Source organism: Typopeltis vanoorti, chromosome 11, assembly GCF_054136105.1.
Source record: "Typopeltis vanoorti isolate ZY-2024b chromosome 11, IOZ_Tvanoo_1.0, whole genome shotgun sequence".
Classification (NCBI taxonomy): Eukaryota; Metazoa; Arthropoda; class Arachnida; order Uropygi; family Thelyphonidae; genus Typopeltis; species Typopeltis vanoorti.
The window spans coordinates 130,927,056-130,952,779 of NC_143559.1; the positions used below are offsets into that span (position 1 = coordinate 130,927,056).

At 36.8% G+C, this 25,724-nt stretch overlaps 1 protein-coding gene across 3 annotated transcripts in view; it reads right to left on the bottom strand.

Annotated features, from left to right (window-relative positions):
* The window catches only part of clu (clustered mitochondria protein homolog), a 502,466-nt gene that overhangs the window by 139,578 nt on the left and 337,164 nt on the right, over positions 1 to 25,724 (bottom strand). For all 3 annotated transcript variants that reach the window (XM_090401006.1, XM_090401005.1, XM_090401004.1), the window contains exons 19-20: positions 10,069 to 10,282; positions 3,087 to 3,149 (exon numbers count right to left, since the gene is read on the bottom strand). In XM_090401006.1, coding sequence (XP_090257132.1) covers positions 3,087 to 3,149; positions 10,069 to 10,282 — 277 coding nt within the window. The remainder of the gene's footprint in view (positions 1 to 3,086; positions 3,150 to 10,068; positions 10,283 to 25,724) is intronic.

The following is a 25,724-nucleotide window of genomic DNA, read 5'->3' on the forward strand; positions in this document are numbered from 1 at the left end:
CAATCTAGAGAAAGAGTGTTGAAAGTTTATTTTTCACTTGGTTAGACTATAATAAATTTAGTTTAAGCATTTATCCAAGTGTGAGCAAACAAAGTTTGTGCCTGAAAGTATCTTCAGGACTGGGGTAAGGTGGTACAATTTTTGTACCCCAGTCCTGAAGATACTTTCAGGCACAAACTTTGTTTGCTCACACTTGGATAAAGGATTAAACTAAATTTATTATAGAGAAAGAGTATTAGTAAGTATTCTTGTCGAAATTAACTGCTTTTGGACTGTAACAATTTCTTTATGAAGATTAAAGAAATGAAATATCATCCCCCCCCCCCCTGAATGACGACTATTTGTGTTTTGATAATAGTATATTTAAGTAAGTAGTAATTTAATTTAGTTGTGATTTTCTATACTGCATATTTCACTGAAATATGCAGTATAGAAAATACCACAATCATCATGTAATGGAAAATACTAGGGGTCAGAGAGTGCTTGACCTAGTAATTACATCTGAGGATTTGGCTGTAACAAATATGACCACATTGCCACCAATCGGCGAGAGTGATCATAGGGTCTTGACTTGGGAGGTGGCTAAAGGTGTAGAATTTTCAATTAAGACAGGGTACATGTGGAATTATCGGGCTGGAAAGTATGACAAGCTTAGGAGTTTGATTGGCTCAGTGCCATGGCATGTACAACTGCAAGGACTAGAAGTTGATAGTGCATGGGAGGTAGTTAAGAAGTGCTTGCATGAAGCAATGGCTGACTGTATACCTAGAGTACGAATAATAAATCAAGTAGGGGTTAAATGGATGAATAACACCATTAAGCTTGAGCTGCAAAAAAAGAAACAACTATGGAGGGAATTTAAGGAGAAAGGTGACCGGCAGGCACATGAACGGTATAAAGCGCAGGCCAGAAGGGTGACTAGTGTGATAAGAAAAGCAAAAAAGGATTACAAAAGATGTGGTCATGCAGGCTAAAGAGAATCCTAAACAGTTTTTTAGATATGTAGCAAGTAAAAGGAAAAATGTACATGGCAGAATGATTTTAAAGAATGCCGATGGTAGGGAGGTAACTGAATCAGTTGAGATAGCCGAGTTACTGAGTGAGCACTTTGCAAGAATAAATCATCCAGGTGGTGACATTGTAGAAACGAATAAACCAGTAGATTATACGGGAATTGTGGTTAATGAAGTGGAGGTGAGTAGTCTACTGCATAACCTCAATGTCAATACATCTGTGGGATTGGATGGTATACCAGCTCGTGTAGTACGAGAAGCAGCTAAAGAATTGTCAGTACCCTTGACCATTTTGTTTAATTTGAGTCTCGGGTCCGGGTTAGTCCCGAGCAGGGAAGGAGGGGAAAATAGTTCCACTGCATAAAGGTGGTTCCAAGACTGCTGTTGTAAATTACCGACCGATTAGCATATCAGGAATCATTGTCAAGATCTTAGAGAAAATAGTCAAGAAAAAAATACAGGATTGAATAGATGAAAATGGGATATTGTATGGGGGACAACATGGTTTTGTGAAGGGTAGATCATGCCTCAGTAACTTGCTCACGTTTTATAACACAGTGACGGCTGAACTGGATAGGGGTAATGGGTTTACAGTGATACTACTGGACCTTGCCAAGGCCTTTGACAGGATACCACATGGAACCCTAATCAGTAAACTGGAGCAGATGGGGATAGATATAGGGTTGGTAAGATGGACAGGAGGGTGGTTGAAGGAGAGATACCAGAGAGTGGTTTATTCAGGAGTGGAGTCAAAAAGACGGCTTGTGACTAGTGGAGTGCCGCAGGGCTCTGTTCTTGGACCACTGCTTTTCAATTTGTTCATCAATGATATTGGAAAGGATTTGAGAGGAAGTGTTCACTTGTTTGCTGATGATGCAAAGTTGGGTAGAGCAATTGTGAGTGCACAGGATGTCAAAATTTTACAGGATGATTTGGATAGTTTGGTGGACTGGGCTAGGAAAAATGGATGTCAGTTTAATGTGGCAAAGTGTAAGGTTATGCACTTTGGAGTGAAAAGAACAGCAGCAGTATATCGCATTGGTGGAACCGTACACCAGGAGATTGATGAGGCTAGGGATTTGGGAGTGCTGGTGGATAGGGAGTTGAAGTTTAGGGGGCACATTGCAAAAGTGACTAAAACAGCTCACCAAATCACTTGGCTTATAAAAAATACTTTAACATGCAGAGACAAACAAGTTGTTGTTCCTCTGTATTGAACCTTGATAAGATCCCATCTGGACTACTGTGCCCAGTTATGGGCACCAGGGTTTCTTCGTGATGGGGAAGAAGTGGAGAGGGTCCAGAGACGAGTGACCAAGATGATAGCAGGTCTGTGGAATGAACCTTATGAGAATAGGTTGAGGATTTGTGGGTTGCAGAAATTGGACGATAGGCGAAGGAGGGGTGATATGATTGAGACATTCAAATTACTGAAGGGTTTTTATAAGATTGATCCAGAAGATATTTTTGAAAATATGACTGGCGGTGGGAGGACTAGGGGCCATGCATGGAAGCTGGGCAAGAGCGTGGTTGACAAGGGTGTTAGAGCTAGGTTTTTTACTTGGAGAGTGGTGAATGAGTGGAATAAGCTTCCAGAGTCTGTTGTGGGTGCTACGACCATGAATAAGTTCAAGGCAAGATATGATAGATACTGTGTGAATGCTGAATAGTTGTTCCAGACATAACATTAGGGCCTCCCTCGATGAGTCTGACGACTCCTTGGAGTTTCCCGGAACAATAATAATAATAATAATAATCCTCTTGTAGTGTGTACCCTAAAAGAGTCAGACATTGTAAGAGTAAAACAAGATTTCTTAACAAGCTTACATCAGTAATTTTCTTCCAGATTGGTCTATTATTGGCACATTTCTTATTTGATCAGCTCTCACCATTCAATCTTTTAAAGAACTCCACATCAACTCACCTACATCTTGGGTATGAATGGGTTGATGCATATTTGACATTAGCTTTATAGGATTAGCATTTTAATCAATTTATAACACCTTCCTACTAAGTATATTAATATTAAAAACTTTTCTTTTTTTAAATTGCAGATAAAGATGAACATGTTACCTGTTTCTTTTAGGGATCCCACAGACTGTGCAGCTTTTCTAAGAACTTCTTTTGTATTGTCAACTAGCAAGAAAAATTGTAAAGATCAGCTGTTTAATATTATAAATTCCAATGAAATGAAGATATGTAATTTATCTGTAATGAGAGTCAAAGCAATTGAAGCCAGTCTTTCAAGTCTCAGCCAAAGAAAATCCAGACGGACTATCAGGGAAAACAACCATGATTAAGGAAAATGTAAATGAAACTGTAAGAAAGAACATACTGAAAATCACAATATGGAATGTAAGGAGCATCAGACACAAAGAAGAGGAACTTAATGAACAACTAAACCAAGTCAATGTAAAGATATGTATAGTAAAAGAAACAAAGAAAAAAGGTACCCAAGAAACTGTAAATTTATTAATAATTTTTGTGTGTCGCATTTTTTTAATTTGCTTCTTGTTTCTTCCATATTCTATATTCCCCTCTTTTGTTGTTTGGTGTTTCTTCCCTTATCTTTATATAAATTTTTTCCTTATTCCTATAATATTATCTTTATCCTTATGTCAATTCTTAAATTTTTAATCTTGTCTACTTCCCTTATATACTTCTATTAACTTTAAACTTATGCCCTTCTGTTCCTTATATTTTACCTCCAGTATTCCTATTTTTATGCCAAGGATCTCTAGATATTTGAATTATTGACTGCGCCTCATGAGATCCTTTTATGGCATTAAATATTACTACTTTCAGTAGATATCCTTCCTTGCACTTATATACAGTCGTGGCTACCCCTTTACTTTAATTTTGTATTAATTATCTATCTTTCCCGCTCACAAGCTCGATTGTGTTTGAGAAACAATCGAGCTTGTGATTTAAATAATATTTAAACAACAAATTTAATTCACATAAAACAATTTACATTAAGCTTGCAGTAACAGAATAAATCATCTCCATTCAGATCTATGTAAATCAATTAGTTAAATTCCTGTATTTTAGCCACACAAATTACATCACATAATTAACTAGGTTTCCTATTATAACACGATCACTTACGCTGAGCATTGGTACATGTTACTTAACTGTTAATTCTTAAATATCGAGCATATAGACCATACCTTTTATACACAAACGCTCCTTCCTTTTTATGCTTGGAATATTCTATAGGCAAATTTCACCAATTTGGCAAACAGTTACACTCTGACGTATTTCACATACAAATTCAAACTATAGCTCCCGGCATAGAGTTGTCATCGGGGGTCTATTCGTTGCCTGGCAGATCGGCTCCTCTCATCCTTCCTTTAAGCCTCTGGCATACTCTCTCCAGATGTCGTGTTCCCGATGGCGTGCATCAGAGGGAATACTGCCGACTCGCCAACTATCTCTGGGTCACCGATGAAACCTTCTGGAACCAAATCACACACTTTTTGCGATCTTTTCGCCAACGCCTTTTATTCACTCACTTACGAATCCTTGCACGGAGATATGGGACCCCCGAACATTTCGGTGAAGACCCTTGATCCCTTTCTTTGACTGACCCTGCCATTGTTTTTCTCCAACACTCCCCAAAGCCTATTCGTTCTGGCAGCAGACATTTGTTTGAAGCATTTCCATGTAAAATACATACACAAAATTTGATGTCTTTATAAGGAGCTAAAAATACACTGTACTAGTGGCAAGGTATTGCCTTAATCCTACACCTTCTAGAATATTCCCTTATTTGGTAGAGAGCATATACAATTCCCATAGGGATTATTTACATTTAACAAACATCTATGTACAGGTTACAGTTCTTATTGGGTTTGACCTTGGTAAAATTTCATGTAAAAATGCTTAGCCTTTATGGAGCTACACAAATATTTTTACAAAACAAATAACTATATACTCTTTCTTTTAAGGTTACACATGGTGATCAGCATTCATATTTACGAACTTAGGGACACAAAACACACGTGTTGAAATGATTATTTTACTTATTATTAATAAAATAATTGATTTTTTGACCCCTGTACTGATGTCATCATCAGAAAAATACATATGTATATGAAAACAAGTTACATGCTCTTGCACTCTGCAAAGGTAAATTGAATCTACACTGTTAACTGACCTTTTACTTAGTCTGACCTCTAGTGGTAATAAAAAAAAAACTTTAAAAAAAATTTTTTTTATTATTATTATAATTTATCATATTATTATAACAATGTCAATTGGGAGGAGTTAAAGGACTTTTATTCCTCCTTTCTATGGTCAGACTGCTGTTTTCATTCTGATTCAAATAACTGCTGTGATTTTGTTAGTGAAATAGTCCATGTTGGAATGGAAGCTTTCATTCCTCACTCTGTCCAAATTTTCCAACATCTAAACCATGGGTCTCCACCAAGAAGTGTGTTATTGCAGTTCAAGAAAAGCAAACAGCCTATCATAAGTGGCTTCAGACCTAACCAGCTTCATTCAGTCTACACAGTTGCCTGCAACACTTGTAAAGCCACCACTAAAAGGGAAAGTCTAAATTCAACAAGGATAAATGTAAAAAACTCGCTTGTACCACTGGCAGTCACATCTTCTGGTCCGTTGTCAAAGCTGTTGAGCACAACCTTTGTCCATCTGTGCTAATTCCTCTAACAGTAGCATTGTAACATCATATAAAGACAAAGCTGACATCCTGACTCATTTTTCTCTTCCAACTACTCCACATAGCAAATTATCTCCTTTGCTTAAATGTTACACCATGTGCTTCCTATGACCTTCCACCAGAAAGACAGAAGAATCTTGAATAACTTAGATACCACAACAGTAGCTGGTAGTCTGCCTGGCATGCTCCTGAACTAACACAAATCAGAATAATATAAAAAGCAGATAAGAATATCTAGTGATTTTAGAAAATGAGGGAAAAAACTATTCATGTAATGTTTTTATGCGAGGAGAGGTAAATGTCCATCCAAGTAGAGAGAGAGATCTGATCCTGTCTGGTGATTTGTGTATCAATGAAAGTATGGAAAGGTAGGTAAAGATTCTTTTTTTGAGAGACAAAAATATTATGCAATTTGGTAGCACTGAAGGTGACCAGGTCATATTGATAATATGGAGATCAGTGTTTAATTCTCACTAATAACTGATTAGTGAGAATTATGTGTAAATAAAGGTTTACAAGTATTCATGTTTGCAGAGTGTGAAACAATTTGTGTTCTGATGATGTTTTTAAAACAAGTGAAATATTAGCAGCTAAATAAATATATTAGCTTGTTGCTTTAGAGTTCTGATTAAACTGCAAAATTAAAAGTGCAAATTTTCATCACACTGATGCTATGGGGAAATGGCTTATGGTATTTGTTGAAAGTTTTCCCACTGGTTATACTATAAATTAAAGATACCAAGAGATTATATCCTTGGTTTAATCTTTTATCCAAGTGTCAGCAAACAAAGTTTGCAACTGAAGTATTTTCAAGATTGGGGCAACTCATGGTAAAGGTAGTATGATTTCACATTGTAAAATCTCTTGTGGTGAAATATAGAAAAATGTTTCACCTATATCGATTTTACATGGGCCATAACATACTTATAATTAGAAATGTATATAGCATGCTTTAATGTAATAAATTTTGTAATATATTGTGAGAATAACTGAATGTAGAACCACAAGTATATTTAACTAAAAGGATCAGACAGGATTATGCTAGTAAACTGAAGGTCAACAATAGTCTCAAAGGTCACTGAATTATAGGAGTTTTGCTTTCAAGACCTAATGCAAGCGTGGGTGAAGTCAGGGCGCTTCTGGAAAATCCAGGAAGCTTGGAAGGTAAGCCCAGGGATGACCAATGATATAAAAGGTGGAGATTGGAGGGCAAAAGGCGCTCTTTTTTATTTGGCTTTGGAAGAATTTTTTCAAGGAGGAGAAGAGTCGGAGTCCCGTGAGCAAGTCGTCCGGGAGATCATGAGGAGTTTGCTGGCAGATATCCTCAGTGTCAGGAGAGGCTGTATTTCAAGATATCATTCTGAGATATTCTTCGACAAATGTACCGATCCATGTGCATGCTGCTTTGTTGCAGCTGAAGCAGTTCCTAATGTCGTCAAAGAACTACACTACTTTTCCAAGGAAGGAATTTGCAAGACGACAACTGTCGGATACCTGATCACAGCTGTCACGCAAGAATGAGAAAGGAATGGAATTCACCCTTACCCCTTGAGGGCCTAGGACTTTACAAGATATTGCGAGCTAGTAAGTAAATTGCTCTATGTTAATATCCAAGATTGTGTGTGTGTGTGTGTGTGTGTGTGTGTGTGTGTGTGTGTGTGTGTGTGTGTGTGTGTGTGTGTGTGTAGATGATTGATGTTAGTGCTGTTTAATTAATGGCATAATGTGGTGAAGAGGTCAGAAAGCTGAAAATTAGCTTAGTCTGAATGTGCATAAAAGAATATTGTAAACTTGAATATTTCTTGTGTTACTTATTATAATGTGTTATATATAATTTTGCCTTATATTAATAGGATTGAGAGTAGGGATATGTGTGCTAAAATTCATCCATGTGTCTAATAAGTTGAGTGTAAAAAATTCTTTGTCTAGTGCTTTAAGTGAGTTGTCTTACAGAATATGTGGAGAATCAGGCATGTGATATGTCCCGTTCCTTTTGTATATTAATTGTCTTAGTTAAAATAAATATGTTTGGTTTTGTTAATAGCTTGCATGATCTTTGTTAGCCAATGCACTGTCTCACAAAAAACTAATCGAAACTGCGTGACCAAAGTGAAGTAACCACCACAACTGAGTAATTCAGAGTTGCTTGAGATAAAAAAAATGATTTAAGGGTTATTATACGTGCTTAACTAAGTTATTCTCGTGTATGTAAAAGAAAAAAAATCTTTTACACAATCCTTAATAGCACAGTTGTTAACAAAATATAAATTTTTAAGGATTAATACACTTTAATTATAGCAACTTAGACTGGGGATTTTGCTCCAAACAAAGGTTTTTTCCCCTCAGTCTACGGTACTAGCATGTGTGAGAGTATACTATACAACATTGAAAAGGGGGGGGGGGAGTAAGCTAAGTGGATTGCGAGTGGACTGAAGTCAGATAATAGTATTATATGCAAGTTTGAGGTTAGAGCATATAGGCATTTTACACAAGCTCAAGCAAACATGAAAATAACAATGTAAGAAGTGAAATACATTGGGATAAAAGTAATGATACACACATATGTACAAAAACAATATAAATATATATAGAATATAAAACAAGAACGTTACAACATCACTTGCCTTAGTATCCCATAATACAAAGCACATCACCTTGCAGACATGTATGATGCTATGCATTATGGGAAGGATCACTATCCACTTGGTTTTATTATAAATTAAAGATACCAAGAAATTTATATACTTGGTTTAATCCTTTATCCAAGTGTAAGCAAACAAAGTTTGCATGTGAAGTATTTTTAGGAAAAATTTCAGTGGAAAAACTTTCAACAACTCTCTCTCTAATCCAGAGTATTATAATAATAATAAGGTGCGACATCTTTTGGCAATTTGTATATGAAAAAATATGACTTCTGCATTACTTCAACCTTGGTATCACCTCTGGGTCTGGCTCCCACTGATGAGACCTCAATAAAGGTTGAAACCAGTCTGGGTAGTGACCCTTCCTATAACACATAGCATCATACATGTCTGCAAGGAGATGTGGTTTGCATTATGGGATACTAAGGCAAGTGATGCGAAATCATACACCTTTATCGTGAGTTGCCTCAGTCCTGAAAATACTTCAGGTGCAAACTTTGTTTGCTTACACTTGGATAAAGGATTAAACCAAGTATATAATTTCTTGGTATCTTGGCTTATAGTATTGTTTGTTATACTGAAAGTTGATAATAGTTAAAATCATTACATATTAACCTTTAATAGATATATTATTTTCTTATGTATAGTTGTTCACATTTATATACTTAGAAATGTCCTATTATTTATGCATCCTGAGGCAGGAGGAGAAGAGGGCAATATTTAAAATATCATTAACTTAGAATTTCAAATTTTCATAATTGTATTTTATCAACAACAACACAAAATGAATAGATGCAATAAATATTAGTTTCCAATTTCTCAAACCAACAATAAACAGGAAATTATCTACCACTTAAAATGACGTTCAAAAACATTCCTGAAATTATGGGATTAGAACCTATAGCCCACAAGTTAGAAAATTGAATGCTATTCACCTGGACAATGGGATCAGCTAATAATTAAACTGCAACTAATATCTACAATAGATACACACTATCTAGTTCTGGTTTTGTTCCATCTCTGTCCCCCCCCCCTCCAATCCTGGCATCAATTCTCATTTACTAATCTCCTCCAGCCCAAAATCAAAGACAAACAAACTCATTGCATACATAAAAAATAGCATTTTTAATCATACAAATAAATAAATAATAAACAGAGATTTAGCCTTTTTAGTATTGTAGCACAATTAACTTAGAATAGTCTTACTTTAGTATTCTCAAGCCTCCGCAGCTCAGTCAGTATAGATGAAGCCCTTTGGTTGGAAAGACTTGGGTTTGATTCCTGTCAGTGATCTGAGGAACCTTTATCTGGTCTCTTTCGACTAAAGGTGAGTTAGCCAGTCTCATACGGAGGTAGGGGATTTTTTGTACCCCAGAACAGGCAAACCAGCCCATGAACACTTGCATCTACAGATATACGACACACCGGGAGGCATAGGACTAACCACCTTATCCTCAATACAGTAGCAGTTAAATGTAGAAAAATTTTTCCTCGACACCGCAAGGTAAAAAGAGGGGGAAAAGGAATAAGGAATAGAAATATTCTCAAAGATAACAAAACTAGCTGCTTTAAAATTAGTTAATTTCACACTTATAGCTATTATTCCAATGAAATTAAATTACAGTAAAATCAAAACATAAATCTGATGTTTAGGACCTTTGTAATTCCAGTCATAAAACCAAATTTAATATAATTTAAACTGAATATTACCATTCCAATTAAAACTTACTATCTGTTTTATTTTCATTTGTGATGGATTCTACTATCTTCTTAAATTCATCTGTTTCTACTGAAACATCTTTACCATCCTCGGTCTGAGGCAGGGGAAGTTTCAATGTTAAATCTATTTCAGGGTCTTTTCTTTCACCTGTTTCTTTGTCAGCAACTTTCTCACTATTACCACTGGATGAAGCATTTTTAAGTTCTGCATGAGTTAGATCCAGCTACAGAATATCAGAAATATGTAACAAATATCTAAGTAAACATCACGTAACAAGAATAATGAATGAATTTTGTCTATGTTAAAGGCAGTACTACCATAAAATCTTTTGGAGCAATTAATTTGTAAATCAAGTTGAAAATCAGCAAGATGAAATGATCAGTCTTACTTTATTTTGTGTAAAACATCTGAACACAGCATATAATAACACACAAAATGTACATTTTATAGCTGTTCACTTTCATAATAACTTAAAAAGATGGCTATAATTGCTGATGTTAGAACACCAGCAATAATATTAGTGGATGGATAGTAGACATGCTCAGAAACCATTCATTAGGTTTCTGAGCATGAAATTTTATGTAGCAATAATTAACTGATCTCGTGTGGATGTACGAGTTTATTCTGCAAACTATTGTTTTCATTCCACACAGGCAAGTCAGACAGAGAACAGAAGTAATTTACAGACAAAAATACTGTTGCTGGCAGTATATGGCATACTGCATAGATGGTGGATAGTGGCATAATTTGGAGCTAGAAGATTAAACAATAAGGGGGGGGGGGGGCACAGAGTGCCCTCCCATCCTTGGAGGTGTTATGTAATAATAATAATAGCAAAATAAGTGCACACAGATGATTACAGAAAATACAGAAAAAATTTTATTTCATGGTTAGAATTAATAATATGCAATTGAGTTCAGGTACCATTCTCTTGTATGTTTATTGATAAATGTAAAGATGTTAATAATGGATGTAGGTAACTTTTTTCTTATCAGTTATTCTTTAATTCATTCAAAAAAACAGTATATTTTTATTATCAGTTTTTTTTTAAACATTTTATGACAACATTAAACAGATAAGCTATGAGCAAGGATTTCCTTTTTAAAACAATGCTAACTCAAAAATAATCCCTAACTTCACTACATTTAAAGAAAGAAATCATCAAATGTGCCCATCTCATTTACACCAACACCAGCCATGCACTTGCATGCAATCAACTACAAGCTGCCAAATGTGATCATGTCTTCAACATGTCCTTTCTTATAGAAATAATATCCTCAATCTTAAACACCGATCTTTTGAACTTGGTTTTAGACATTCTTTTTTTTTTTTAAATGTTGAACATATATATACAAGAGGTTGGCTGGTCAACCTGTAGTATGTTAGTACCATATATGGGTGGTGGGTTGCAAAAGGAGAAACTTGTTTATGTTAGATTTGAATGCCTGTATGTTGTATTTCTTGGGAAATACGTCTGGGGGAAGACTGTTCCACAATACTGCTGTAGCAGGGATGAATGAGAAGGAAAAGAAATTTGTTATGTGGGTTTCGAGGTGTACTGTGAAAGGATGTTGGGCAGCAGCTGTACGTGTTCCAATGGGCTTAGTACAGGGTGGGGGAATTATTGATGTTCATCTGAAACAGCACCCATGAAAATATTTACGGAATATACAGATTGCGGAGACCAGGCATCTATGTGAAAGTGGGAGAAGTGAGTTGGTGAGGGATGGATTTATTTATTAGTCTAATTGCTCTCCTCTGTATTGAGTCGAGCATTTTGAGGGAGCTTTTAGGAGCCTCACTCCAGATGTGAGAGCATTATTTGAGAGCTGGGCAGATTTGTGACTTATATAGTGTTAACAGCTGTTTAGAGGTGAAGTAGTGTCTTCAGCGAAAGAGGAAGCCTAGTTTTTTGGAAGCTGAGGATGCAATGGTTGTGATGTGTTTATGCCAGGAAAGGCTTGATGTCAAGGTAATTCCAAGAAGAGAAATTTCATCTTGTCTGAGATTGAGTGTTATCGAAAACAATGCTGGGGGAAAATGGTTCTTTTTTTGTGAGAAATAAGACAGAACTGGGTTTTACTATCATTGAAGTTGACGAGGTTATCTGTGCCCCATTGGTGGATGGCTTGGAGGTCAGAATTAAGGGCAGTGGTGGTTGATGTTCTGTGGGTTGAGGCGAGTTGTGTAGAGTAGGGTTTGTCAAATGAAAGGGAGGAATGTAATGTGCTGTCATCTGCAAAACTGTGTATTGGGTTTGAGGTCAACTGAAGTAGGTCATTGATATATAAAAGGAAGAGGGTCAGTGAGAGAACTGAGCCTTGTGGGAACCCAATATCTGTTGGATGGCGAGAGGATAGGGAGCTGTCTACCATCACGCATAGTGTGTGTCCAGACAGGAAGCTGGCAATCCATCTGCAGAAGTCCTGAGGCAGTCTAAATTATGCGAGTTTGCTTAGTAAGCCTTTGTGCCAGACTCTGTCAAAGGCTTTGGAGATATCGAGTGCAATTACTTGGGATTTACCAAATATCTCCATGGCATTTGTCCAGTGATGGGTGATGTATGAGAGTAGATCTCCTGTTGAACGGCTTTGACGGAATCTGTACTGGTGGTCGCTTAATAGCCAGTACCTTCAAGGTAGATTAGGAGTTGAGAGTTGATGATTTTCTCCATTACTTTAGATAGGACTGAAGTGAGTGAGATAGGGTGGTAGTTAGATGGTAGTGGTTTGTCACCCTTTTTATAGGCCAGTTTCCAGGTTTTGGGATATATACCGGTGGAGTAAGAGAGTGTGTACAGGTGACATAGGATAGGAGTCAGTTCTGATGCACAGACCTTCAGGATAATTGGGGGAATGCCGTCAGGGTCAGGAGACTTTTTTTGTGTCTAATTTAGACAACAAGTTTGCGATGTCTTTTTGGCAAAAGGATACAGGGAGCATTGTATGTTGGGTAGTTGGAATGACCGGGGCTTTTGCCATTGTCTGTTATGTGTGCATTGGAGCCAAAGTATGATGCCAGGAGATTAGCTTTTTCTATGGGTAATGTTGCTATTGAGCCATCTGGGTATGATAGAGGGGGGGAATAGTGTAGGGCAAAAGTTATGGCCAATTGCCTTGGCAAGAGACCAAAAGGCACCGTTGCCGTTTGGACAGGCTGCAAGCTTCCTGCTTTTGACCCGTTCAAATTCTGTTTTGGAAGTATTGATAATTTTCTTGCATTTGTTTCGGGCTTCGGTATAGGCATTGAATGAGGATAGGGTTCTTGATTTGAGCCAGTTGTGGTAGTAGACTGATTTTTCGTTTGTACAGCCTTGGCACATTTTTTAGAGAACCAGGGTTTAGTTAGGGGACGGCAGGTCTGAGTAGTGTAGGGAATATATGTTTTCATGGCAGTGAGGATCACTTTGGTGATGTGTTCAGTGCATATGTTTGGACTGGAAGACTGGAAACAATAGTCTAACCATGGGAATGAAGCATAGTAGTCTTGGAGACTGTCCCATTTGGCACTGTTATAATGCCAACCTACTCTTGTATAGGGGTGACTGTGTAGGCATTGTTGCATGGGGGAGGAGATGAGCACTAAGTTGTGGTCAGAATTGCCCAGGGGGGCTCACTACATTCACTGCATATTTGGAGGGGTCATTAGCAAGGAAGAGATCTAGGGTAATTGGGGGGTGGTTTGGGTTATCTGGTATTCTGGTCAGTTTTTGAACAATTTGAGTGAGGTCATTTGTGACTGCAAATGTTTCAGCATCTCTGCCTGCAGGATCTGTATAACTGGAAGAGGAAAGCCAATTGGTGTTATGTTGAAGTCACCCAGAAGGATGATTTCACTGTTGGGAGAGTGGGATTGCAGAAAATCAACTTTTAAGAGTTAAATAGTGTATAGTTAGGAAGGTTCAGATGAATAGTGCTGGGAGAAGGAGAGATTTCAGTTTCTGTTAAAAAGAGAAGGGGGGATTTGGTAGACTGCAGGTGGTAGTGGATGCTATTAAGGTTGGAGTTGAGGCCACGGATGTTGGTGAAGTGGATATGCAAGGTTCTGTTAGGCATGGATTTGACCCCAAGGGTCTTGCACATTTCCTATACAGTGCCTGCATACTGGTGTACTTCATGGCTGCTAGTGGCATCACTTCGTTTCTGTACTAGTTTGGATTGTTTGTAGTCTATTACCCAACTGTTGTCTCCATTTTGGCATTTTTCTTCTAGTTGTCGGAGTTGGCATCTTTGTTCTCTTTGGACAAAGATTGAATCAGGTCGAGCACGTATGCACGACTGGGGGCAATATATTCAGCTTGTTGTTTATCACTGTTATAAATTTGGATGTGTTTATTGGTGAGTCACAGGTCACTTTCACGGAACGTGGAAAGTTCGTTCCGTCCTTTCTTTTGTTAATGGGTCCGATACGATGGCATTTGACGATATTTCTGGTATCGAAATTGCATTCTCCTGCAAGTTTGCCGACATCTTCTTTTAAGGATGTACCGTTTTCCGTCGGAAAGTTCAGGATAACAGCGTTGAGTTTCCTATTTTCGGCCTTGAGCAACTCGTGTACCGATGATGTAATTAGTTCACGAAGTTCGTTAGCAAGCATGGCCACACTTGCTGTCGGGCACTGGTCATTGAGTGCGTCTAGCTTTGTTTCCAACTTTCCGATTTTGGAGGAGAAGGTATCGATCACGGTATTAAGCTGTTGCTTGAGGTTATTGAATATGTAGCCAGTTGCAACAAAAATCGCACAATATACCTTTTTTCCTTTCTTTGACTTCGGTTTCACAGCTGCAGCATTTTATAATGTCATTCAGTTTGTTGGTGATCGGTGCTGCCTTGCTGACAGGACTCGAGATAGTCTTCCGTTGTTGGCCACAATCTTTACTTTGCACGGTAGGCATAGCGCTTTCACGTGGCTGTTTTTTAGTTGTAAAATATAGCAGATTTAATGGACTATGGATACTTACGAGTTGTACTGTAGTAATTGGCTGCTTAGTACCTTCTGTTACTTTTCCGTTTGCTGCTTATTTTGCACAAAAAACACTTACAATTACGATAAAATGCGGGAGCACAAGTTTAACATTACTTATCCACAGACGCCACCTATCATCCATTCCTACAATGTTTACAATGATCTTACAATAAAAACACAGACTTAATTTCGACTGCAAGTTTGACTCATTTGCTCAAAAGCAAAAATCAACCAAGGTCAATCTGGCAATAAACAGATAGGTTGTCAACAGTATTATGGACATTCAATCCCGCAGAAACTAATACTTGTGAAAGGACATGATTATGCTATAGTGCCTAAAAGAATTCCATACCTCAATATCCTACATAACACGGAAAGAACTACCTAACCACTTTCTCAAGTGATGACACTAATAAATAACTAGAAGTCTTCTCAGTACTAATTAGAGCTGAACTTCCTCCTCGAAACTTCAAGGCCCCAAAATCCTTGAGAAAACACCCAGCTCACAATAATCATAGCCAACAAAGGTAAAGCTGTAGTCATCATGGACAACTCTGTGTACAACGAAGAATTTTTTTTCTGTTACAAGATCAGCCCACTTATCAGGAGAATACTCAGAACCCTGCCAACAGGCATATCAACAAACTTAATTCCTTACTCAGCAAAGTGATCAGTTGGCATGAAGACACTATCAAAAAAATGGAAGATCCAATTTGGAAAAACCCCATATTCCCATGACCTACCAAAAATTCTTAAGGAAGCAGTCTCACTCAGACCTACTGCTGACTGCATAGACATCCCCACCTTGCTTAGTTAAATTTCTAGCTCATCTTTTAAGCTCCTGTGCTGGCCACACACAGGTTTCTGTGAAAAATTCATCAGAATTTGATAAAATATTACCTTCAACTCCATAGACCTGATGATCAGCTCTGGCTGACACTCTCCAACTGGCATCAGAGGAGTTTTCTCCAGACATAGTTGAACTGTTCGACTTTGTCATGCACTTAGGCCAGGGCTTCCCAAACTTTTATGGGTCGAGACCCACTTTTGAAAATGGCAATTTTTCGTGACCTACTCGCTTGTAATGCATATTTTAAAAAGAAGGGGAGGAGGGTGAATAAACAATATCACTTTACTACTTTTAAATTTTTTATTCAATACACTTGATTAATATATAAATTTATTAATCAGATACATAATGAGGTGTACGTGAAGAATGGGCTTATTTTCTATTTTTGTGGATGACATCATTGATGTCAATGTGAAAATGACACATTGATATGTGTCATTTTCAGACACAAGGTCTTTGATAATTGAAGTTCATTTCAAAATTTGTTTTTAATTCCTATCATTGTTGAAAATCCAACTTCACACATGTATGAAGTAGTAAAAGGAAGTAGCACTCTTAAAGCTGCAGTAAAAAGAGACACACCCAAAATCAGCCCACGACTCACTGGTGGGTCACAACCATGCTTTGGGAATCTCTGACTTAGGCTATTTCAAGCAGAAACCATTCTCCAAACAGATTAAAGGAATTGCTATGGGAGGCCCTTGTCACCTGCACTGGCCAATTTCTACTTGGCATCTTGAGGAATTCCTGTTTTCTTCAATAAAACCCCAATCTTCCTTCTGGGTATGATATGTGAATGATGATGTGTTTGCCATCTGGCCAGACTCAGAAGTATTGCCCTAACTTTATAACCAAAATCAACAGCCTTCACTAACATAACTTCACCAAGGGAGAAAGAAAAGGATGGAAAATTAGCCTTGTTGGACAGGCTGCTACACACCAGATTCAGCACATCATCCATCTCAAAATATAAGCATCTTCAAATCGTTGCTTAACAGAACACACATGTTATCTGCTTCAATTTCCCAGCTCTCCAACAAAAAAGCATCATCCATGCATCATACTACAGAATGGCTTCACTTCAAGAAAGTTTAAATGTATCCTAGACACAAGCCAGTCCCTAAGAACTATGAACCTGTAAGGTAAGTTTCTATCCCACACATCACAGGCATCTCTGAGACAATTACTAATATTCTGCAGAGATACAATTTAGTTCCTACATTTTCCTCAATGAATAAATTCTCCTCTTGGTTACCATCCATAAAAGATAAATAGCACCCCCTCCCCTGGTGTTTATCAGGTTCAGTATGAGTGCTTCTGCTTGTACTTAGGACAAACAGGATGTCTGGTTGAAAGTGACTACAAGAACAACCTGAAAAATCTGGCCTTGTTCAGCATGGAGTGGACACTGACTGCAATATTCTTTGGTCCACTCACATATTACATTGGTGCAGGTTTAAGCAGTTATTTATAAATAAATAATAACTAAAAATTTAGTTATAAATTTAAATCAGAATGACTGCCTTTGAAAGAATCTCATCCTGATAAATGGCAGGCAATAGTGCATCCCCCATTTTAAACTGATAATATAATGCTGTGCATTCAATTCATTATCTAAATTTCATTGTTACTTATCACTTAATTTTGGCTTGAATTGCAATCTTATTTTATTTTGTAACCACTTGCTAGGTGGCATTCCTGTATGTTGCTCAGGATTAATATTGTTTGTTCTAGCTTCACCTTATAATTATGCTGATGCATTGATGATGACCAGTCAAAATATTTGCAATAATAAAAATTATTTATTCTATGTATTATTCCAAAGAAAGGTGTTAAAAGTCAACCAATGAACTACTGTCCAATTGCTCTCACTTCTGTTCTCTCTAAAATTATGGAGAAGGTCATCAACAACCAATTCTTGAACCATTTAGAGACATACCAACTAATCAGTGACCAGCAGTATGGATTCTTCCACTTGTGATCCACAGCTGATTATCTTGCTTTCACCACCCATCTATGGACTCAAGCCATGGAAAAATTTGGAGAAACTCATGTGGTTGCCCTTCATATTTCAAAGGCATCTGATCAGGTTTGGCACAACAGCCTACTTAAACTGCCATTTTATGGCCTGCTTCCCATAAGAAGTTGGCAATACAGTCTGCAACTGTAATGCCAACTTTCTCACTAATTGCTTCCTAACAGTTTACTCTTCACAAATGCAGGAGAACTCCAGGGTTCCATTCTTTCACCCACTCTCTTCCTCTTGTATATAAATGACCTGCTCTCACAGACTTCCAAATCCTATCCATAGCTTTGCCAATGACAGTACACTCCATTCCTCCTTTTCATTTGACAAACCTGTTAGTGCTCAAGTAGAATCCTCAAAATTTACCATGACCGGTGACCTGACCTCAGATCTCCTAGCCATATCCCAGTGAGGCCAGGACAACCTTACATCCCTCTCCCTTATCTTCAATAATACTGAGATATCTAAATATCATCACATTTTTCTTCTTGGACTGACCTGCACCTCTGATCTTTACTGGCATAACCACATTTCAACTATAGCTTCTGCAGCTACCAAAAAACCTGGTGTGCTTTTTCACACAAAGCACTACTTCACAACTGCTAACTCTACAAAACTCCCAGATCAATCCTGCCAAGGAATATTGGTTTCATATTCGGGGTGGTGCACCAAAACTCTCTCTCTAAGATTGCATGATTCTATCCAGAAGAGGGCAATCCAGTTAATTAATGATCCCTCTCACAATCCCACTACAATCCCTCTCTCTCTCACACACAGACATTCAGTTTCTACTTTGTGCCTCTTCTACAGATATTTTCATGGATGGTGCTCTGCTGAATTGGCCCTTATTATTCCTCCAAAATTATTAAAACAAGAGCCACTGCTAAACAACACCCTTTTAGAGTCCATCTTGAAACTCACTGAACCAACTTCACTGCATCCTCTTTCATTCTATCTACTTCTGTCCTTTGGGAACAGTCTCCCCCAAAGATTATAACCCTCAGCTGTTCAAACAAAATGTGAACCAATTCCTCCTTTGTTTTATTCCTCTTGGCTCAGCACACAGCACTAATGTGCCACAGGTCTTGTGGTCTTTCATGTGTGGATCAGATTATATATATATATATATATATATATATATATATATTATATATATATAAAATGTAACATGTATTAGACATGTATTCTTTCAAATAAGTGCATCTAATAAACATAGCTCAGGAGCATATCAAAAACACTTCCTATTCCTTAACTATGGCATGGCAATCACATCCATAAATAAAATTTGCAGGACTACATACCATCTAACCCAAATGACTCATCCCCCCACCACACACAACAAATGAAACCACTCAAAAACCAACTGACCAATTGCAAAAGCAGAAATACTAATAGACAGAAGCTGAATTTAAAAGATTATCCAAACATTTAAATCTCATCAGTTTGTTAGTATTATAAGTGTGAATATTTATTGCATTTATATAATTACATTTGCAATGGAGTACATTAAGTTTATATCAAAAATATGTAAAATAAAGTGGAAAATTGGAAGCAAATTTATATATGCCAAAGAAAAGGGCGAATTGGAAATTATGATGTAGTATTAACAATTAATAAATAATTCATCGAAAAGATTTCTTGTTCAATATAAGAGAACAGTTTTTGCCATTTGAAAAGATAAATCTGTCTACAACAATATGCAAATTGCACTGGCTGGCTTAGTTGGTATCAATACCTCCCATATTTATATTTATTTATGAAGATGGGTCTCAACAATCAATCACTGTTATTGTTGTATAGTGGGTTTATCTCACTCTATAAGAAACAAAATCAGTCAGATGAATACAGAAGCCAATAAATGGCTTGATAATCAATTTGTCTTTATTAATCAAATGAGAAACTATATTTTGCTCAACTACTGACGATAAAAAAATTAGCATGACAATCAGCAGCCTCCACTTCATGCAACTTGACTCCTGCATCTCTTAAGATCACGAAAAAGAACCAGACAAAAGCCTAATAAATACATAACCAAGGTATCTTTCACAAGAATTCAGCCTAGTTACTTCTCTGGTATTCCAAAAATGCTTCAGATATAAAAAGCAAGACATGTCAAGTTGGTTTTTTCTCCTTGTAAAGCTTTGTAAACAAAGCAGTGAAGCTTTGTTTCTATTCAAATTCAATTGTGTTCAATTTATACTGAACACTGAAACATCTGTCAGGTCAAATCAACACACCAAGTCCCAGTATCATACTTAAACAAGGTCAAGATAATCATTCTCTTCTAAATATTTTGGTGGATAGATTGGGAGCTCTGTATTATACAGGATGCAAACTCTACTTCTGTTGGATTTAAACATTAAAGTATGTAAGCAATGGACAATATCACATAGTAGTAACAAAATATTGCATATAACAACCCATAATATAAATTAAATTACATATTACTAAGAACTACAGGTAGTAAGAAAACTAAGGTGAAAAGTTAGAAAAAAAAATCATTCAAAAATTACTTTCAGTACATCCAATTTTATTCTCATAAGTAGTTAGAAAATCTGAAAAAAAAAAAAAAAAAAAAAAAAAAAAAAAAAAAAAAAATCTGAAAACAAACTCCAACTCAACATCACCAGAGTTAAAGATTGGTATTACCAACATAAGAAGCCTGAATGGCAAAGAAATGGAGCTAGCTGAGGAATTAGATAAGTACCAGATCGACGTAATAGGGGTGACTGAAACAAAAAAGACCAAAACTGGTGAGATCTTTCTGAGCAATAAATACAAAATGTTATATTCAGGAAATGACAATCAAGGAAAAGAAGGAGTAGCCATAGTATTCAACACAAAATACGAGGCTAATCTTCTTGAATGGCAGTCAGTCTCAAGTAGAGTAATGTTGGCAAATATGAGAATGGGGAACTGGACAATGAGAGATTTGTGCCTATGGTCCCACAGAAGGCTCTACTAAAGTAGAAGTAGAGGAATTTTTTGAGGCTTAAGAAAAAGCAACTGACACAATGAAAAAGGAAAAGTTGGTCCTTGTTGGGGATCTCAATAGCAGAGTAGGAAATGATTATCAGACATACAAAAATATTTTGGGAAAATTTGGAGAAAAGAGCAAAGCTAATAATAATGGCAAATATCTGTTGGATTTCTGCTCAGGACATGGACTGGTTATTACTAACACCATGTTTCAACATAAAAATGTGCACAAATTCACATGGAGAGAAGAGGCTAGAAATAAGAAAAGTCTCATTGACTATGTTATTGTTGATAGTGATGTTTTCTTCCTGGTGCAGGACACCAGAGTGTACAGAGGATTTGAAATTGGAAGTGAACACTATTTGGTCTTGAGCAGGATAAAATTGAATTCATTTTGAAAAGAATAACATGTAAGAAAGTTTTAAAGCGAATAAATGTTGGGCAGCTCTCAGATGTGAACTGTAGACTAAAATACACAAAGATTATTGAAGAAAAAATGAAAGAGTTTGAGAACAGCAACCAAACCTTGGAGATTCATTGGCAAGCCTTGAAGAAAACACTGATTGATTCAGCCAGAGAGGCATGTGGTGAGGTTGTCTGCAAGGATAAAAAAATCAGAACTCCCTGGTGGACACATGAAGTTAAAGAGGCAGTGAAGGAAAAGAAGAAAGCATATCAAAAGTTCCTGTCAAATAAGTCAGCTTGTGCTCTTAAAGAATATAGAGACAAATGCAAGAATGCTAAACACTGTATAAAACTAGCTAAACAAAAGTCATGGGAGGACTTTGGCAAGAATCATCATCATCATCAAATTCCTGCCATGTACCCTCAAGGGGTGTACAGGATATGACAGTACTACATGCAAAAATTACATCATTACTAACTTCCTATCTACAATTTTCCTCCAAATCAGTCTGTTTCTTGTCAAGACTCCAACATTATCAGATCTTATATTTCTATCGCCTAAGGCACTTTGTTCCGTATCAATCCACCTATATCTTGGTCTTCCTCTGGGTCGTTTTCCTGCCAACCTGGCAGAGAACACTTGTTTTGCTAATCTTTCCTCTCCCATTCTATTTAAGTGACCATACCATCTGAGATTAGCTCTGCTAACGCATTCCTGGATGCTGACAATGTCAAGTTCTTTCCTAATATCCTCATTTTTAATATGATATTGCCATTGATGCCATCTGTTCACGCCTCTAATCTTTCTCAGGACTCTCACATCTGCGGTCTCTAGTCTTTGGTCAAGTGTTTTACTTCTGACCCAGCTCTCGGATCCATAAGTTAAAATTGGTTTGAACACAGTCTTGTATACAGCTAATTTAGTGTTCCGACTAATTTCTTTCTTATTCCATATGAATTTATTCAATTGACTTCCCACGATACCAGCTTTGCTGATTCTGTTGTCTATTTCTATATTTAGTTTACCATCTTCAGTAAAAATTGTGCCTAAGTAGCTGAAATGTTTTACTTGTTCCACAGGTTCTCCATTCACAACACAGTTGACATTTTCAATGATTCTGCCTATTTTCATTGTCTTTGTCTTTTTATTGCTGACCTTCATACCATATCTATCACAACAGCTATTCAATTTAGTCAGAGAATTTTGCAGACTTGTAGCGGATTTATTTAGAAGTATAACATCATCCGCATAAAGCAAAGAGCTGACATTAACATCTCCAATTTTGATATCAGGTTTAATACCACATTCCTTCATAATGTGATCCATATAGATAATGAATAACAGAGGGGATAATGTACATCCTTGTCTCACACCAGATTTAACATTAAACCATCTTCCTGTACTTCCTTCAATTCTAACTGCTGACTCACAACTCAAATAAAGACTAAGTATTGCTTGATATAATGCCCCATTGACACCATATAACTGCAGCGTATTGAATAGCTTCTCTCTTGGCACCTTGTCATATGCCTTTTCCAAATCGACAAAACTTAAATACAGATCTTTGTTATATTCCCATGCTTTCTCGACTATTTGTCGTAAAGTGAAGATCTGATCCTGACAGCCTCTATTTGGCCTGAATCCAGCTTGTCCTTCACCAAGCTTTTCTTCCACAATTCTTCTCAACCGTTTCTCAACCGTTTCTTGCCAGGAACACTCAGTAGGGAAATACCTCTGTAATTCTCACATTCAGTTTTATTTCCCTTTTTATATATGGGTACTATGAGAGCTCTACTCCAATCATCGGGAATTCGTCCCTCTGTCCAGGCTTTCTGAACTATGCAGTGCAGCCACTGTAAGACTCTTATACCACCATACTTCAGCATTTCTGGTCGAATATCATCTACTCCTGCTGCCTTTCCACATTTCAGGTTTCCACATTCCACATTCCACAATATCATCTACTCCTGCTGCCTTTCCACATTTCCACATTGCTGCCTTTCCACATTTGGCAAGAATATAGAACATAAATATCAAGAAGGTGGCAAAATATTCTGGATGTTGTTGAAGCTTAGGAATGGAGGAAAGAGTGCTGTAAAAGGAGTTAGAGATGATAAAGGTGACATGAAAACAGGAGAAAAAGATATCCTGGAAGTATGGAGTAATTACTTTGAAAAACTGCTAAATGAAACAAGCAGTGATGATAGCACAGTGATAAAAAACACTGACCAGGCATACAGTCAGGAATACATATCCATACTTGAAGTAGAAAAAGCCATCAAAGGCTTGAAATGTGGAAAGACAGCAGGAAGAGATGATATTCGACCAGAAATGCTGAAGTATGGTGGTATAAGAGTCTTACAGCGGCTGCACTGCATAGTTCAGAAAGCATGGACAGAGGAACAAATTCCCGATGATTGGAGTAGAGCTCTCATAGTACCAATATATAAAAAGGGAAATAAAACTGAATGTGAGAATTACAGAGGTATTTCTCTACTGAGTGTTCCTGGCAAGATCTATGCAAGTATACTTGAGAAACGGTTGAGAAGAATCTTCACTTTATGACAAATAGTCGAGAAAGCATGGGAATATAACAAAGATCTCTATTTAAGTTTTGTCAATCTGGAAAAGGCATATGACAAGGTGCCAAGGGAAAAGGTATTCAATACTCTACAGTTATGAGGTGTCAATGGGGCATTATATCAAGCAATACTTAGTGTTTATTTGAGTTGTAAGTCAGCTGTTAGAATTGAAGGAAGTACAGGAAGATGGTTTAATGTTAAATCTGCTGTGAGACAAGGATGTACATTATCTCCTCTGTTATTCATTATCTATATGGATCACATTATGAAGGAAAGTGGTATTAAACCTGATATCAAAATTTGAGGTGTTAATCTCAGCTCTTTGCTTTATGCAGATGATGTTATACTTCTAAATAAATCTGCTATAAGTCTGCAAGATTCCCTGACTAAATTGAATAGCTGTTGTAATAGATATGGTATGAAGGTCAGCAATAAAAAGACAAAGACAATGAAAATAGGCAGAATCATTGAAAATGTCAACTGTGTTGTGAATGGAGAACCTGTGGAACAAGTAAAACATTTCAGCTGCTTAGGCATGATTTTTACTGAAGATGGTAAATTAAATATAGAAATAGACAACAGAATCAGCAAAGCTGGTATGATGGGAAGTCAATTGAATAAATTCATATGGAATAAGAGAGAAATTAGTCAGAACACTAAATTAGCTGTATACAAGACAGTGTTCAAACCAATTTTAACTTATGGATCTGAGAGCTGGGACAGAAGTAAATCACTTGACCAAAGACTAGAGACCGCAGATATGAGAGTCCTGAGTAAGATTAGAGGCGTGAACAGATAGCATTAATGGCAATATCATATTAAATTTGAAATTGGAAGTGATCACCATTTAGTCTTGAGCAGGATAAAATTGAATTTCATATTGAAAAGAATAACATGTAAGAAAGTTTTAAACAGAATAACAGTTGAGAAGCTGCAGATGTGAACTGTAGCTGCTCAACTGTTCAAGAAAAAATGTAAGAGTTTCAGAACAGGAACCAAACCTTGGAGATTCTGTGGAAAGCTATGAAGAAAACATTGATTGATTCAGGAAGTTAAAGAGGCAGTGAAGCAAAAGAAGAAAGCATATTTAAAGTTCCTGAATAAGTCAGCTTGTGCTCTTAAAGAATAGAGCGACAAATGTAAGAAAGCTGAACAGTGTGTAAACTAGCTAAACAAAAGTCAAGGAAAGACTTCAGTAAGAACATAGAAAAATAAATATCAAGAAGATGCCAATGAAACCAGTCCAGAAATGGATGAAAGAGTGCAGTAAAAGGAATTAGAGATGATTAAAGGTGACAATCAAAACTGGAGAAAAAGATATCATTGATGTATGGAGTAATTACCATATTTTTCCCTGTATAAGCTTGAGAGATTGGTGTCGAGGCTAGCAGGTGAAAAGACGTACTATCAGAGAGTTCCTGAAAGATTTGAGATTTTTGTCGATTTTTTAAGTGTTTTCTTATATTTAATTGTGAATTTTAGTATATTATTATAGTTTTATTAGTGTAGTTATTGTACTAAAGTGTTTTATAACATAATTTCAGAAATATTATTAGTTTTTACTACTCTTAAAAATGGTGCCAAAAACTCGTCGAAACAAAGCAGTGACTAAAGCTAAAGTTGCTACTGAGGAGAGCATTTGTCCTGAACAAAAACACTGCTGCAGTGATGATAATTTACCTGAAGATACACTGACATTAGAAATAGCTCGGTTAAAAGAAATTATTAGGAAATCCATGAGGGAATTGGAAAATGTGGAAAAACATTTGTTTAAACTTCGACAGGATGAGAATAAGAATAGGCAGGAAAATACTGAACTTGGTAATCAAAATATTAATAACAACAAGGTAAGTCAGT